Source organism: Porites lutea, chromosome 4 (genome assembly GCF_958299795.1).
Source record: "Porites lutea chromosome 4, jaPorLute2.1, whole genome shotgun sequence".
In the NCBI taxonomy this organism is placed as follows: Eukaryota; Metazoa; Cnidaria; class Anthozoa; order Scleractinia; family Poritidae; genus Porites; species Porites lutea.
In genome coordinates, this window is record NC_133204.1 from 29,798,463 (window position 1) to 29,814,997 (window position 16,535).

Genomic DNA, 16,535 nt, shown 5'->3' on the forward strand with positions numbered 1-16,535 from the left:
GATCGGAATAAACGCTTGGATGGCCGGGCTGCCACCCGCGTGCCCTTTCTTAATCAGTATCTAAGCACGTTACCAAGTTCTACAAAGGCCACCGGGGAAAAAGGCGGCAAGTTTTTCATCCACCTCCCAAGAGAAAATGTAAAGCCGAAAACGAGCTAAACAAACACTAACTCAGTCTCAAATAATGCTTAATACATAGGGGGCAAGTGTCATTGATGATGCAACACAAATACTTTCCACCGGAATGAGACGCAGGAATTTTTAAAACAGTGTTGAATCTGAACGCTTAATTGATATATGAATTTTTATCAGCTTTTTTTCCTTTTGGGTGGGTAAACATTGTCACACTAGCCTGAATTCATTCACAAAGACAAACGGTCCTGAGTTTAGAGAAGGTAAGTGAAATTTATCCTACTGCAGTGTGGGTCTTTCCAAATATTACTCTTTCGTTTTACCCCACAAAAGTGATTACAAGCAACTTGCATGCCAAGCTTGAATGGAACAATTACATTTAGCTATCTAGAACACGTCTATACTTTTCAAGTTTCGCAGTTAGAAATGGCCTCAAATTCGATTCTCTAGCTTCATTTGATACTTTCTGCTAAAAACCTTGAATTTTGTCGGGTACTAAAACTTGCAAGATAACGAGACCAATTAAAAAGCTTACCTGTTTCACATTTATTTCAGCCCTGAACATGCTAAAGTTCAATAATTTACATATAAATTGCTGGATTGAATGGAAGCAATACCAAGTATAGAAGCCTTTTCTACTTTTATTTCCTTGACAAGGAAATCAAATTATTCCAAGAAACGCTGATGGGGGTAACTATAAGGAAGACTTGACATGATTTTTGTTTACTGTCAAGGTTAAAAATACGCCCCAATTTTTCTTAGTTGGACCCAATTTACGAGTAGTTGCTTCGAGGGAAATACTCGCACGTGCGTGAAAATCGTCACCCGCGAGGAATGTGACACGCGGAGGGCAATTTTCACGCATCCACGCGTGTTTCCCTCGTTCTATAACCCCGTCTAGGTCCGGTTCTGTAAATAATTACTTGTTCTTTTCTACTTTTCTGGAAGCTCTTATGGCTCTTTGGTTGTAGTTCAATATCTTTTATTGTTTGCTTATGGAAATTACATCTCTTTTAATCAAATTTATTAAATGAAATATCAATTTAGAATGCATGACGAGCCTTGAGAAAATACATTCGCAGCACGCTGAGCGTATGGTCGACGCCATGATTTGATCTGATTTGCTTAATGAAACTTTTCAGCTACAAAGGAATCTGGAATCCACCCTGCCGTATTCATATGCCATCCAAACAGTAGAAAATCATGAATTTCAGTAAGGGATTTGCTGTACCTATTGTTGCGTTTCTTTCAGTTTATAGTAAATAATGTCCGTCGAAACAATTTTAAAAATGCCTTGCCAAAAAAAATTCAAATTGATTACTCATAAGCAGCAATAACAATGACGAGGAAGACACTATCGAGACCTTCACAAAGTAGTTCCCCTTAGTTATCTTCCATGTCTTTTCTGATTACATTGTTTGTATTTCAAATGCAAGCCAAGCAAATACATGTACCAAATATATCGAACAAAAGCTGACAAAAAAGACTAGGGCAAATAAGATTATATTTCAGCGTAAAAAAGGTATATGGATGAAAAAAAATAATAATAAAAATACCAGTGGGTTGTTGGAACCGTATTACAATGTACCACCATGTTTTAAAACGTTTTCACGTTTTAAACGACTGAAGCCCTGCGAGCAAGAAGTTTCTTTCCAACATAGCTTTTAGCATGTGCAGATTCGTTCGCGTCGCTGTCAATTCGAGTAGTTGTTTATTTGTGAGAGGTAAACAAAGTTAACTCCTAGGAGCTCGCAGGGTACTGAATCGCGGGGTTTCTTTTACGTGGCAAGCTATGTTTCAATTGGGACTAAAAAAATCTAGAAATCCCTTCAGGACATTTATTTTTGGAGATGAGGAGAGCCTATGTATAAGTACCTGCGGACGACGATTTCGTACATACATACATACATATTTATATTGAGTCTTAAGTGAAAAACACTATACGCTTTTTCAATCAGATCGTCTAGAAAATAAGTAAAGAAAAAAAAGAAAAGAAAACTTCGTAACATGCAGAAAAGGTTTTGGCAGGTTTCTTTGCCCTTATTGCCATTGTCTAACACTAATTTTCAAATTTGATTAAAATGCATGGAAACGTGATCGTCGCTTAAATCTCTTAGATCGTTCCTTCATCAATGGCGATCATCGCGACTTCGATTTCAACGTCGTAAACACCCATACAGAGGCTGAAGAGGTGAAACTCGGCTAGTAATTAGACATTTCTTATATTTCGTTCTGTCCACGACAAGAAGAAAGAACTGAAAAACAAAAAAGAAAAAAAAGAAAATTCGTTCTATTTACCTTCGAGTGTATATACATTCAGCTGTTCACATAAAAAGGCAGTTTGATCTGTCAAAAATCTAACAACTAACATTTTTAGAATTGATAAGACTATCATGATTTTTATTGTGATGGAATCGATTCACAGAATGCGCCGTTAGTTATCAATTTAGAATTTTTAGATAAAATCTATGCACACAAAATACTGAAGCTTGTTGTAAATGGGGCCTGGATTATCGAACTTCACTCAAAACAATATATATTCTTTACCATTCTCGTTCACTTCGACTGATTAACGTTCTTTGCTAATTTTTGACAAGTAGCCTGCAAACAGGCTCTCCCGGGCGTTCGGGGGTGGAAATACCCGGGGGATTTTTGTGCCTGTGTGATTTCATCTCGGTGACCTCTTGTGGCTCCATATTCGTTTACGATACCAACATACCATAACGGGGCAAACTGGGGCGAGTTCATCCCGGTTTCTGTACTGGAGGATAAATTATATATTTTCATCGCATAAAAATCTACGTGATTTGCGTTCAGTCATATTTTGTAAGCGCTAAAAAATTTCGTTTTACTTCCTATCTAGTGTATACAGCCATTCAGCTTTTTACACAAAGCTTTTGATCTCAGAAAGATAACAAATGAAATCATTAGAATTGATACGACTATTTACTCTTATCATGGAAACGATTTAAAACGCTTTGAAATCAGCGTTTTGTAATGTGCAAGTTAGAATTTTTAAATGAAATTCACGCACTCGAAATACTACTAGAGCTCGCAAAGGTATGTGTATGATCTCAAATCAGTAACAACTGAAATCTTGCTTTAAAATTGATGATATTTTAAGAATAGATAAAACCTGCTTGACTCGGATAATACCGGTGGAAAATTAAAAAAGTGTCGGTTAAGATACATTCAAGTCCTTTTAAGATTCCTCAGAACAGTGATTTTATAATAATAAAACACAGAAAAGGTAGTGTTTCTCATAAAAAAAGTTCATCCCCATTTGTTTGTTTTTCAATAGCCCGTTAGAAGGATAAATTTAACCATTATTTTCAAAGAAATAACAATACTTGATTGACGAATCTTACTTCTCACGATTGTTTGTTTAAAGGTTATTCACCATTAAGCTTATGTAAACTGACCGGCGCGGTTCTGCAAATTTCCAAGCAATGCTTTGATGCTTTATCCAGCTGTTTCTTTCTCAGAAACGTAAAATAAATTTTCTTTTTGTAATATTAAAAAAAGTAAAGTGTTATTCATTCAAAACTAAACAAAACGTGGCGCATTGTATGGGTATAACTTTACTGATTACTGTAAAAAGGTAAAACAGTCAACCACCCTGGTGGACCTCCGGCCGGCTTTCGAATTTGGTAAGTATCCAGAGGGCAGGTTTTTTGTAGCCGCAGAAGTGAGTATATATGATGAAGGTTTCTGGTCTTTTAAGTTTATTTAATTAGTAAGTATTGCGGAGCCTAAGATTTCAATTCAGGTTCTGATCTCGTTGAATATATGTAAACTAAAATTTCCATTACAATCCGGCCAGGCCGACATCTTCGATTCTTCTTCTTCTTTTTTTATCTTTGATAATACCAGACTCTGGCACAGCTCTTTGTTGTCCCTTTAGCCCAGTTATAGGCTCTCAGTTACTCCCAACGCCGAGTTAAAATAGGTCAAAATATTAACAAGCGCATAGCAGAATAGTAGTAAACGAGAGCCAACGCGATGATGATCAGGATGATAACAGCCTAGGGGATTGAAAGGGATTCATATATATTTTGAAAACTAACTTAACGCTAAATAACATGCAATTTAGTTAAGGCCCTGTCAAGTCACCAGGAATGCCTGTTGCGAACTATTCAAAGAAATTCCGTATCATACAGGTTATTAAAGGAGAAAGGCGAATAAACCACAAAAACTAAGTATGCTGACAATGCCGCACAAAGTTCTTAGGCCTTTGTTTGTTCACAATGGCTAAAGTAGCCTGCGGAGCTTTCGCGATACCTGAAACAATGTGTGCAATAATTCATTATTATTACTATCATTACATCATTATTATTAATTATTTATTATCAGTTATTTTTAACTAATAATAATTTGTTATTAATTATTAATTATTAAATAGGATTTGTAAGTAGGATTTTGAGAAATGTATGTCAAAGCGCAAATCAAAAGTTTTGATTGATATTTGCGCAATACAAGTCAATAAATGTTATTATTATTATTATTATTATTATTATTATTATTATTATTATTATTATTATTGTGAATGGTTTGAACCCAGGAGTCATTTCAAAAGTAGGTTGAGTTTGATCGTCCCGAGTATAATACCATCAACTGACGTGATACAACTCACTTTGACTCTGAAGATGACTACCACACATGTTGTCGAAACGTCAGTCACTGTCAACATCAACAGTCCTGTTCAGGACTACGTTCACCCGGACGATCAAACTCAACCTACATTATTGTTATTATTATTATTCAGAAATTTCACTAAACTTGATGATACATCGTGATATAGCGTTGTATTATTCTCTTTACTAAAACAAGAAAAGGACAAAAAATCGGATGTGAGATTTAGGCTCCCAGAAGCGGGACGTTTGTAAAAATACTGTTTGTTGATTTTTTTTTTTTTTTTTACAGAAAACGCCGTGATTTTAAAGACAATGCTTAAGCTGGGATTCTTGGTGTTTGCATTGTCTCACTTCTGCTTGGCCGACATCTACCTTCATTTTATACCAGGATCAAACAATCGACTGAACGGCAACCAAGCCAACGTGAGGAACGCAAACAGACTTTATGACTCCCAGGTACGTAGAGTACACCAGCCTCCTTTGCTTGTCGGTGGTCACAATGCTCGATTGAGTCGATTTCCCCTGCGTAGCATCAGGGATATAGCAGACATCACTGTTTACAAGCATTGCTGTTGTTGTAACGAGTGAAACAAAGGAATATATCGTTTCAAGAACCAACGTGCGCTTCTGGTTAGCACATCAATATCAATACTAGGTGACAAAAAAAAAATTCATCGTGAATTTTTCTATTAGGGACTTATCCGGCGATCCGACGACGTAATGGAAACGAAAACGTCAAAAAATAATAGGATTAGAAGGCAATTCTAATCTGCATCACACTTTTTTATACATTTCTCTGCCCCTATTGCACGATTATGACGTGAAATTGCCTAGTTTCACATTTTATAGATAGGCAAACAAACAACGATGAAACTATATTTCTCTTTCTGAACTTGGATAGGTATGCTAGGGATCACCTACAATGAAATTATTGATAAATTCATGGGTAGGAATGATAGCGATAAAGACTGGAAGAACGAAAATTCACTTTTTACGCGACGTTTTCGTTGCCATCGCGTCGTCGGATCGTAAAGTCCCTATTGCATTGTGGTAACGCTTAATAACAATGGCAGGAACCACAACGTTTGAATTGCTTAGGAGCATGCAACCTTCGCTTGAACTTTTGAATGATCAGGGGCACCCAACGAGGATATAGTTCAAAACCACTTAACATAGCATTGTTGAACGTATTTTAGTATTTAAACGGTAGATATAGGCATATTTTTATCCCCTAAAAACTTTTCATCTGTTCGGATTTCCTAGCTGAAAGTCTAGTGATCCGAAAATTATAGGGATCAAAACTTACCTTTTCGAAAATTTCAGCCAGGAAAAGGCTCCCGAAAATTCTAGGTGGCCTTTTTCAGGGTAAATATCCGTTGAAAATGGGTAATTATACCATTTTGTAGATGTTCGAAAATCCTAAGAGAAGCAGGCAAGCAAGAAATTTTACAACAAATGTTCCGAAAATTCTAGTTCTCAAATCGTCTTCCGAACAGATATTTTCCTGAAAATTGCCTTTGGGTGCCCCTGAATGATATGCACGGGTTCCACTCTGGCTTAAAAGGAGGGACAAACAGGAACTTTACCAGCACAGTAGGGACCTTAAGATCCGACGACTCCACCCCCAACCCCCCGCCCCGCGAAAAAAATGAGATTTTAACGACTTGAGTTGCTCCAATTTTTACCTTTGTATTTATGCTAACTGAAGGGCACCGGTAGAAACAGTTACGTAACAGTTTGTAGGGGAAAACCTTATTACACTCTGCTATTAAAGCGCGGAAGGGTGAAGGAAAAGATAGTCAAAATGGCGCGATTAATTTTGACTGTCACTATTCTTTAATTCCTGTATGTGTTGGCTGCTGCTGATTTCACAGAACAACGGTAAAGCCGGTTACAACGTGGGAGATAGTGGAAGCAACAATCCTGGCGACAATATTCAAGAAAAACGACAACGACCCCTGGTAAGACATTTCATTCGGTTCTAACGATTAAATAACAAAACAAGTTTAAATCTGGTGGTGTAACAGATGTCCTACCATGTGAAAACTTGATTATTCTATCCCCATATTAATTCTAATGGAACAATCAACAAACTTAGGAATTCCAGCTAGTAGGAGGCGAACCTGTTGGCTATTAAAGGAACAGTATCCCGTTTCTGCGCATGCACCAAACTTTGATTTTTGGAAAGGATGTCGCGAAATCAAAAGATGCGAGGAGAGTAAGAGAACCTTGAAAAATCCGTTTGCATCGCGCTTGGCCGGGTTCAATACGACACTAAAACATCTCAGGATTACAGATCAATGATATATTGTTCCTGTTAAGTTTCTATTTGGCCAAAAGCTGGATTTTTTGGCGTTTTTTTATTGCCGTTGGCCGGATGACCAAAAGATTGGAAGCACTTTGATGCCGATTGAAGGCTTCTTACTTCTGCTAGCTTCCATACAAGCTCAGATAATTGTGAGAGGAATACAGAAAAGAGAAAAAACAGATGACGCTCGCGCGTGCGCATAATCGGGACTGACTGTCCCTTTAACAGTTAGCGTGATTTTGGATTTGAACTCTGGACACTACCAAGGACAAATCAAACCAGTGGTCAGAGTAGGACTTGGACTTGAGGCTTCCGGTTTACAAATCCAGCACTCTTTAACTGCTCGGCTCCAAATAAATCTGGCTATAATAATGAGAATGAGAATGAGAATGATACAAACTGATGAACATTTAAACTTTTCCTTTTCTGTTTCAAAGGAATTTTATATGAGTGGCTGTGACAAGAATGCTCCGACTGAGCTGGAGATCATGTGGACCAACCAACACGGAACAGGACCCAAAACGGATGACCGAGTAGAGACACAGGTTATCTTACAGTACATGTGCCAGGCATACCTCCCTGGTAAGATGGAGGTTAAAGACATCAATAAAGACTTCCAGCTGCATACTATACGTAACGGAGGAAACCGTAACACACAGACTTTTAGAAAGGATCAAAGAGAAGACCAACAAATCAGAAAGGACCGCGGACTTCATGAACCCAAGGAGTATTACAACGCTTATGTTCGCAGGGAGCGGAACAAGGGTAAGAAAGACTTAACAATTTCGCAAGTTGTTTCATGTCATTTCTATTCTTGTCAAAATCAAATCCAAATTGAGCGTAAACATCTTACAAGGCTGTAAACGACGAGAGAATGTATGAGAGAAAGGGCTGGGACAACGGAAACGCCTTTTTCCATTGAGTTAAAATTTACTGAAGGTCAGAGGACAAGATGAACGCTTTCTCTCTCATCTTTTCTGTATAACTAAGAATGCAGTATCATTAATCTATCTGCTATTCATATACCCCTGGGCATATAATATTTAACTGACTAAAGTCAAACCCAGTTAAAGGGACAGGTTCACGGTTCAGGGCATGCTCATTTATTATTTGTTTTTCTGCCGCGACATGCGGTATCGTCTATGCAAGCAATATGATCATGTCATCATGATGTCAAAGAGGCAATCTGCACACTCCCCTGGCCAGTCACTTGATCAACTTATGTGAAAATTAAATATACTAATCTCAACCCATAATTAATTTATTATCGTCTTTAACATAAAAAGTTCTTCATGCTAACATGATCGACCGCGATTTCTTGCGATGGCAAATTTCATCACTTGTTTACCCGCTAAGAAACCAAGAGACATCGCTTTTTCCCCTTATCAGTCCTAAAGCGCATGCAAAGATGGCAGGTAATGTGAATAAGGTCTATTGCACAATCCAGTGAATAGAGATTTATTCAGTGGATTGCGCTATCGATATTTAGTAAAATCCAACTAGTGGTCTATTTTCAATGCTGCGTTCTGATTGGTTGAGCTACTACTAGGCTGTATGTTACAGCCCACTAGTAGCGAAAAGCGCGGGCTTTTCGGCAGCAAAAAAGGATTAAAGTCTAGCTTAAACTAGCTAAAAGTTTTTTATTCTCGATATTTGTGACCAGCTAGTTGGATTTTACCAAAACAATTATTCCTCTGGCCCTCATGGCCTCTGATTCAATAGCCCATTCGGCCTTCGGACTCATGGGCTATTGACTCAGGACCCATTCGGGCTCGAGGAATAATTGTTAAATATCCATCTTTGAACAATCGGAGCCAGAAAGCAAGAAAGGATAACAGAAATTTGAGATAATTAGTCGAAGCGAAAACGGTTTGGTACCCTGCGGGGAAAAGTTGAATCGAGTGTATTTGTTATCATCATCATCATCATCATCATTCATCTTCATAATCTTCCTCGTTATCATTAATCATCATCATCATCATCATTTATCTTCATAATCTTCCTCATTATCATTAATCATCATCATCATCATCATTAATCTTCATAATCTTCGTCGTTATCATTAATCATCATCATCATCATCATTAATCTTCATAATCTTCCTCATTATCATTAATCATCATCATCATCATCATTAATCTTCATAATCTTCCTCATTATCATTAATCATCATCATCATCATCATTAATCTTCATAATCTTCCTCATTATCATTAATCGTCATCATCATCATCATTAATTTTTTATAATCTTCCTCATTATCATTAATCATCATCATCATCATCATTAATCTTCATAATCTTCCTCATTATCATTAATCATCATCATCATCATCATTAATCTTCATAATCTTCCTCATTATCATTAATCATCATCATCATCATCATTCATCTTCATAATCTTCCTCGTTATCATTAATCATCATCATCATCATCATTCATCTTCATAATCTTCCTCGTTATCATTAATCATCATCATCATCATCATTCATCTTCATAATCTTCCTCATTATCATTAATCATCATCATCATCATCATTCATCTTCATAATCTTCCTCATTATCATTAATCATCATCATCATCATCATTAATCTTCATAATCTTCCTCATTATCATTAATCATCATCATCATCATCATTAATCTTCATAATCTTCCTCATTATCATTAATCATCATCATCATCATCATTCATCTTCATAATCTTCCTCGTTATCATTAATCATCATCATCATCATCATTTATCTTCATAATCTTCCTCATTATCATTAATCATCATCATCATCATCATTAATCTTCATAATCTTCCTCATTATCATTAATCATCATCATCATCATCATTAATCTTCATAATCTTCCTCGTTATCATTAATCATCATCATCATCATCATTAATCTTCATAATCTTCCTCATTATCATTAATCATCATCATCATCATCATTAATCTTCATAATCTTCCTCATTATCATTAATCATCATCATCATCATCATTCATCTTCATAATCTTCCTCATTATCATTAATCATCATCATCATCATCATTAATCTTCATAAACTTCCTCGTTATCATTAATCATCATCATCATTATCCAGAAACCCAAAATCATTACATCATCATGGTTGTCATCGGCAACATTACCGTCATCATCGTCATCACAGTCTTTGTCATGTTCAGATTCATCATCATCATCATCATTACTAGTCTTGGTCATCATCTATCTGTCATTAAGGATTTTCAGGAAGACCAAGATATCGAGTAGCAACTTTGGGTCTCAAGCCAGTTTTGTCTCAAGGACCCCGGCTCCTCTTATTGTATCATTGTATAACAGTTCGTTATATAGAGACTGGTGGATTTACAAGTTCTTAAACACGATGATACCTGAAAACCAGATTAAGAACTATCTTGCAGTCAATCTCATAGTCGTAAGACAAACGCAAGTCCCCTTACATCCCAGGGTTCTCTCTTACTCGTCCCTACCAGTAGGACAGAACCCTGAGAACAAGGCTGCTTACACCCCACAAACAATGGCAAGACAAAAAAACATTTTTTTCAAACGACGCTACTTTTCACTAATTTGCAGGCTTATTCACTGCTGACCAAAAACTTAAAGGCACTACTGCACAGTACACACGACAGAATGCTAATGGCAACAGAAGGGGCCTGGAGGTACCTGAGGAGCGTGATTACTATCCGTACTGGGGCCCCACCCCGTGGAACGACATTGCCATCATGGTTAGTAACAAAGAAACAGAGAAGTTGATGAAAGACTACGTAAAAAGTCGGGACTTTTACGAGAAATGTAAGTTACTATCAGTTAAAAATTGTGCGATTGTATCTGACTATGAGAAAACCTGACGGAACAACACTTATCATTGTTGAGCACTGTCTGATTAGAGAGCTTTAGATTTAAGGACGAGAACGTCGAGTACCAGTACGAGATTTAACTTAAACCTTTTGCGCGTGTTCTAAAAAAAGGACACCCTGGAAAGCTTCGTTTTTTACTTTTTTTCACCAAAAAAGTAAATACGGTTCTTTATACTAAAGGAGGTTAAGCCCTCTCCCGATAGCAAAATGATAAAACCTCTTCCATTTGATAACTTGTTCACGCCCATGGATGTGAAGTCACATTTTTCGACTATTTTGGAACCGATCACGTCAGCCAGTTTCCTATCCAGTCTTTCTGTTATCCATGTTCACGCCACTACGAGATTCTCGCTAAAACTCGGAGTAGACTTACGACGGCTTTCACGTTTTCCAAAATGACGCTGGTTCACGCTTGAGCACTGCTTAGTATTGAGAAAATCTGGTACTCGTAGTCGTCCTCGTCTCAGAATCTAAAGCTCTATTATTTCAAGTGTGCTTATTTCTTCTTTTAATCGTTATAATAAATTAATTAATAGGCCTTTCATGGAGAAACTCTCGTGGTCTGAATTGGGAAAACAAAAAATACAAGCTAAATAGGTCTATTAAGCAAATCATTCAGTTTAATGAATGAATTAATTATAATCAATTAGAAATCATTATCACGAAATGCTGGACCTAATTCAAATCGGTTTTCTTGTAGGGCTGTGTATCATGAAGAATGGTCTCCAAAAGCAATCGTCCTGCCCAAGAATCCCACCTCGCAACAGGAACAACGAATACTGTGTCGCCAGCTACATATCTAGAGAATCGTGTGTGAACGGAGGAGGAAAGTGGACCAAAGTTCTAACAAACTACAAAGAAAGGCTGTCCGACAACGCAGATTTATGCGCCAGCGTCAAGAGAGTTAATGGTGTACCTTACGAAGCCCACAAAATAACCCAAGGCTCGGATAATCAAGAGCAAGTTCTCGTTAGGGCGGACGAAACGCAAGTAGTCTACGCTCCATCCACTGTTGTCAACCATAATGGACTGAATATGGAAGGAAAGTTTTCTTCGTATAAATGGAAAGTTCCGCACTTTCCGTCCCAAACCATTCAGCGCTGTGTCTTGAGGATAAGGTGATACGTCGACCGACTAAGCTTTTTTACAATAACTAAGCAATTTCTTGCGTGTTTATTGGCCGAGAGCCATGGTGAATGAGAGTATGGACCAGGGAACTACAGTTCTTTGAGTTCTTAACTTGCTGTCGACACTCCTTACAAATAAAGATGATTTTGTTTTTTTCCCATATTTTATAAATTCTATAAACCACCGTTTAGATTATCAGAAATATAATGTGAGTTTATTCTTACATTCCATGTCTGTGTATATTGGCAGGTACAACATTACTACTGATGATGCACCAAGGTCTTTTACTACGGCTGATAACGATAAGTAAGTGACATTGCACCTCCCGAGCCGGGTAGAGAAGGGAGACGGTGTTTAATTCTTAATCGAGTTTTACAAACGGAGAGGGTCCAACCTAAGGACTACCCCTTACTACCCCCTTACCGTATTATTTTACAATTTTGACAGAACAAAAATACCCCTTTCACATACCTACTTACGAACACCACATACATGTTCCAAAAGATTGAAAAGAGTTAATGAACTATATTGTGAAACAGTACCCATCCAAAGTGCATCTGTTTCAAGTATTTTTACATCTTTCATTATGATAATATTATTACCTCCTAAAATCCCTACCATTTTTATATACCTGAAGCCCGAAAAGGTATTCCGTTTGGATCCTTTTTGAGTTGGCTATTATCTGAGGTACCGCTAATCGAGAAGGGGGGCAAGGGAGGGGGGGGGGAGGGAGCCTGAGTGTATGAATCTGCTATTTACAGCTATTTACAGTATCGATCATCCATTAAATAAAGAAATTCGTTTTATGTTAGCGCTAACCAACCTAGACCAACTAATTCTTCCATTTTCCCAAACGATTATAAGCTTTCCCTCCTCCTCCCATGACCGCCGTCCCCCGTCCAGTCACTAAGTGAGACGATAGTCATCTGAGCTAGACTGTGAACAGTCTAATCGATACACTATGTGCCGTTTTTGTTGTTTACACTTTAGGAAGCTTTCACTTAGTCTTATTCTGGGGATGATGTTTAGTAAAAGTTTTCCGCAAGAGGTTAAATTTGGCTGCTGACAGAATAGAAAAAAAAAATAGGCAAACAAACAAACAAAACCCATGCTTCTTAGCTTTTTAGTTGCTCTGACGTTAGACCATGTGCCTCATATCGATTTTGTAAAGTTTGGGTGAAAGCCAATTCATCCCTCCAATGGCTCCCGCTGCATGTAATACTTTCACCGTCCCTGCAATCAGGCGTTTTTAACCTAACAAAATAGCCTGCGTTGTAGCCGTACTCAAGACCTATAAAGAACTCGATAAGGATTTAGACGGTCAGGCGGCCCTGGCTAAAACGAAGGGGAAGAAGGACCGCCCGATCGCAGGTTACACCGTCCCCAGCTTTTGCTTTTCTTCCAGTTTACTTCAAGTTTGCTTTATCTGATTCCCTCCTTTTGCCAAATCTGTTTTTATAATTTATATTCCAGTACCATAACTCTTCAATAGATATCGCTAAAATTGTTCCAATTTGCTTCTAGAGTTAAGAATGACCCTACAACCCTTGCTGTGGATGGAACAACGAAGCTTCAGTTAGCCTTGAACACCGCTCAACTCGCTCGTACTTTCCAGGACAGAACACATGTGTTTTACTTGAAGCCACGACCCGCGAGTATCAAAAATGCCAGGGTAGTTTACATCGGCGGAATGGGAAAGAGAGGTAATATTGTTCAAACCTATCCCGCCATGGAGTATCGCTTCGTCCCTGAGCGTTTGACTGTTTCCACCAGAGATGTGTTGTGCTTTGCTTGGTCTGGTGAGTTTGTCTCCTTGAAACATGCACGTGACGTAGATTGGGCCTGCGTATAGACTACGAGTAGTCAGCAATGTAGGAGCTGCTCGTAAGGTGTGTCCTCATTGGTCGCAGAAAACAATAGCACATCATTGATTATCATTATTTCCCATTGTTTCACGGTTAGAGTATCGAACCAATTGGCTTTTAGGGTTAGGAGAGCTGCTACATGCCTGAGTAGTCCCTCATTTTCCTCCGACCTCTAAGGAGTTTTAGCTTTGGCGACGGTTACAGCAGCTAAAACGTCACTTTTAAAACTGGTATTCGCTTTTTTTCACACATTGCCACGTTTATCCCAATTCGCCGAAAATGTCAAATGTAGGCAAATTTCCCTTAAGTTAATTTATTTGGGGGACCCCACTTAAGTTTAGAAAGAGAAAGAAAAAGTAGTCGTCGTTTGTTTACATTGCTCAGCTCCATAAAGCGTGAAAGTAGGCATTTTCACGTCGTAGTCGTGCAATGAAGGCAAGGAAATGTACAAAAAAAGTGTGATGTGCAAAGTTGTTGTTTTGCTTGACAAACCAGGGACCGCGGAGCAAGGTGAAAAGTGGGAGGGCTGACAATTGAAAATAATTTTTTCATATTGAAAATCGAAAAAAGGAATAAAATCATAGTATTTGATTTGTTTCTGTCGCGTGACTTTGCATACTTTATCCAGTATTTGTCAACAACTCGCACTTCCAAAAAAATGAAACTTTTAACAATAGATTGAAATGTTTACTGGTCAAACTCAAACACACCATTTTCACTGCAAGTAGTTGTCGTCTTTTCTGCAGAGCTTACAGACTTTGACGAAGTCCCAGATAACTCTAATAAACGACCAACATACACGGTCAGTTCAGATTCAATGCAAGAAAAGACGCGATTACAATTTTAGTATAGAAAATACTACACTGAAGTGATCTGAAAAAATTCTAACTATGGCCGTTCACTGTTCAAGTAATGTAATTCTTCTTGCCATCGATTATTTCACTAATTCGAAAGGAGAAAGACAAAATATAAAACTTTTATCAACTCAAAACAACTACTCACCTTCGTTTGGCTTGAAAAAGCTAGTAATTTTCTTCATTTCGTCTGATAAAACTGATAAAAAACTCTGCCGGAGCTGGAAGTACAAAACACGCTGCCAAACGAAGCGAAGGGGTGGCCAAGGCAAGGCGTTTGATCAAGGGGCAAGTCGGCCCCAGGGCACAATTACCGCGAAAAGTACAGGAGTCCCACAAAATGCCTGGCGTTTGAAATTAAAGAAAATACAGAGAATATAGCGGAATATAGACGGAAAAAAACTTGTTTCAAGTCTTTTTTTATTTTAATTATTTTTCTTTTTAGCGCAAAAAGTGGGAACGGGGGCGCAAAAAAGTGGTGGGGCCGCGGCCCTACCAGCCCCTCCCCCTCCGCGGTCCCTGCAAACCCAATACTTTCTTATGTTCTCGTTTGAATTCGTTTGAATTTGTAAAGATCCTTAGTGGAATCAGCGAGCGCGTGTGAAAATCGCCCCTAAGAGGAGAGTGACACGTGGAGGAAAGAGGGCGTTATTATAAATTGGTCAACGCTGTTCTTGACTTTCTTTTTTTGAATTTCTCTCTGCAGGATCTAATAACAATCCAAACAATGATGGGGAAGGACAAGCACGTAAGGACGACATCTAGCGTCTTTATATTTCTTGTGAGGGAATCCGGGAAATTTTTCCTTGTAGAATTCGCGAAATTTGAGTTGTGGAATCTGGAATCCCGGATTTTAGAATCCGAAATGCAGCTCAAGGAATTTGAAATCCCACTAACGATTGGAATCAGGAATCCGAAATGCGGAATTCACTACCGGAATCCGGAATCCGGAATCCATGGCGTGGAACCAGAATCCAAGACTGTATTAGTTTCCTTTACACCAGTAGGGAGAATTAATTGGTCTCTTGCTTTATATATTTAGCAGACGGATGCACTGTTCGACTGTCTATTTCCATTTTTTTTTTGTACAATATCTTTTAGGGTCGGACAGAACAAACGTGTGTTGGGTAAAGGAAGGATGCAGCTCGCTCAAGCCTAAAGCCTGTTCCAGCTTGCCTCTTGAAGTTGTTGATAATGTGAACGAATTCAACGCCGGTAAGTTGAACCTTCACCTCAACACAGGGTGTTACACCGGTGATGCTAAAAATCTGCAAGCTCAACTGAACAACGCGCCGGCCTCCTGTAATCCACCGTGCTTCCGCATCAAGAAGCCTGGGGAGTACTGTTACATGAGCACGCGTAATAACAACTTCTCCAACCGACGTCACATGGGACAGATCACCGTCCGCTGAAAGCAAATACAATCAAGAAACTTTAGCTGACAAAGATTTCTATTAAGTTTTGTTGCTGATTTTATTTGTTAGTTATAGATTCCCAAATATTGAGTGAACTGAATTGTCGTAACGTAATATTAAACAGCCTGGTTTCCTATTATAGACCGTTATAATGTAACCCGATCTTTAATTAAACGATGCTGGCTACAACAATTGCTCTTATTTATTATTTTTTTGTTAACTCGGACTGTAAGTTTCCGTCTACAATTTGTGATGTTATTCTACTGCCAATTGTTTTACGTGAGCTTTCAAATATTTGTGCTTAAATGCCTAGCAAGCTACAATGTTTCATAAGAAATCT

General features: G+C 38.1%; 1 protein-coding gene across 4 annotated transcripts; it reads left to right on the top strand.

Annotated features, from left to right (window-relative positions):
* Nucleotides 1-328: 328 nt before the first annotated feature.
* LOC140933250 (protein DD3-3-like) lies at nt 329-16,348 on the top strand. 4 transcript variants are annotated; one of them, XM_073382774.1, is made up of 10 exons: nt 329-395; nt 5,056-5,222; nt 6,641-6,727; nt 7,512-7,839; nt 10,650-10,868; nt 11,634-12,051; nt 12,311-12,367; nt 13,586-13,860; nt 15,487-15,528; nt 15,882-16,348. In XM_073382774.1, exons 2-10 carry the CDS (start codon nt 5,079-5,081, stop codon nt 16,190-16,192), a joined length of 1,881 nt encoding a protein of 626 aa, XP_073238875.1. In that variant the 5' UTR covers nt 329-395; nt 5,056-5,078; the 3' UTR covers nt 16,193-16,348. The 4 variants fall into 4 exon arrangements, with proteins under 4 accessions (XP_073238875.1, XP_073238874.1, XP_073238872.1 ...); XM_073382773.1 differs by lacking the exon at nt 329-395 and adding an exon at nt 3,091-3,192; XM_073382771.1 differs by lacking the exon at nt 329-395 and adding an exon at nt 3,642-3,782 and having other exon boundaries at nt 15,882-16,347.
* The last annotated feature ends 187 nt before the right edge of the window (nt 16,349-16,535 follow it).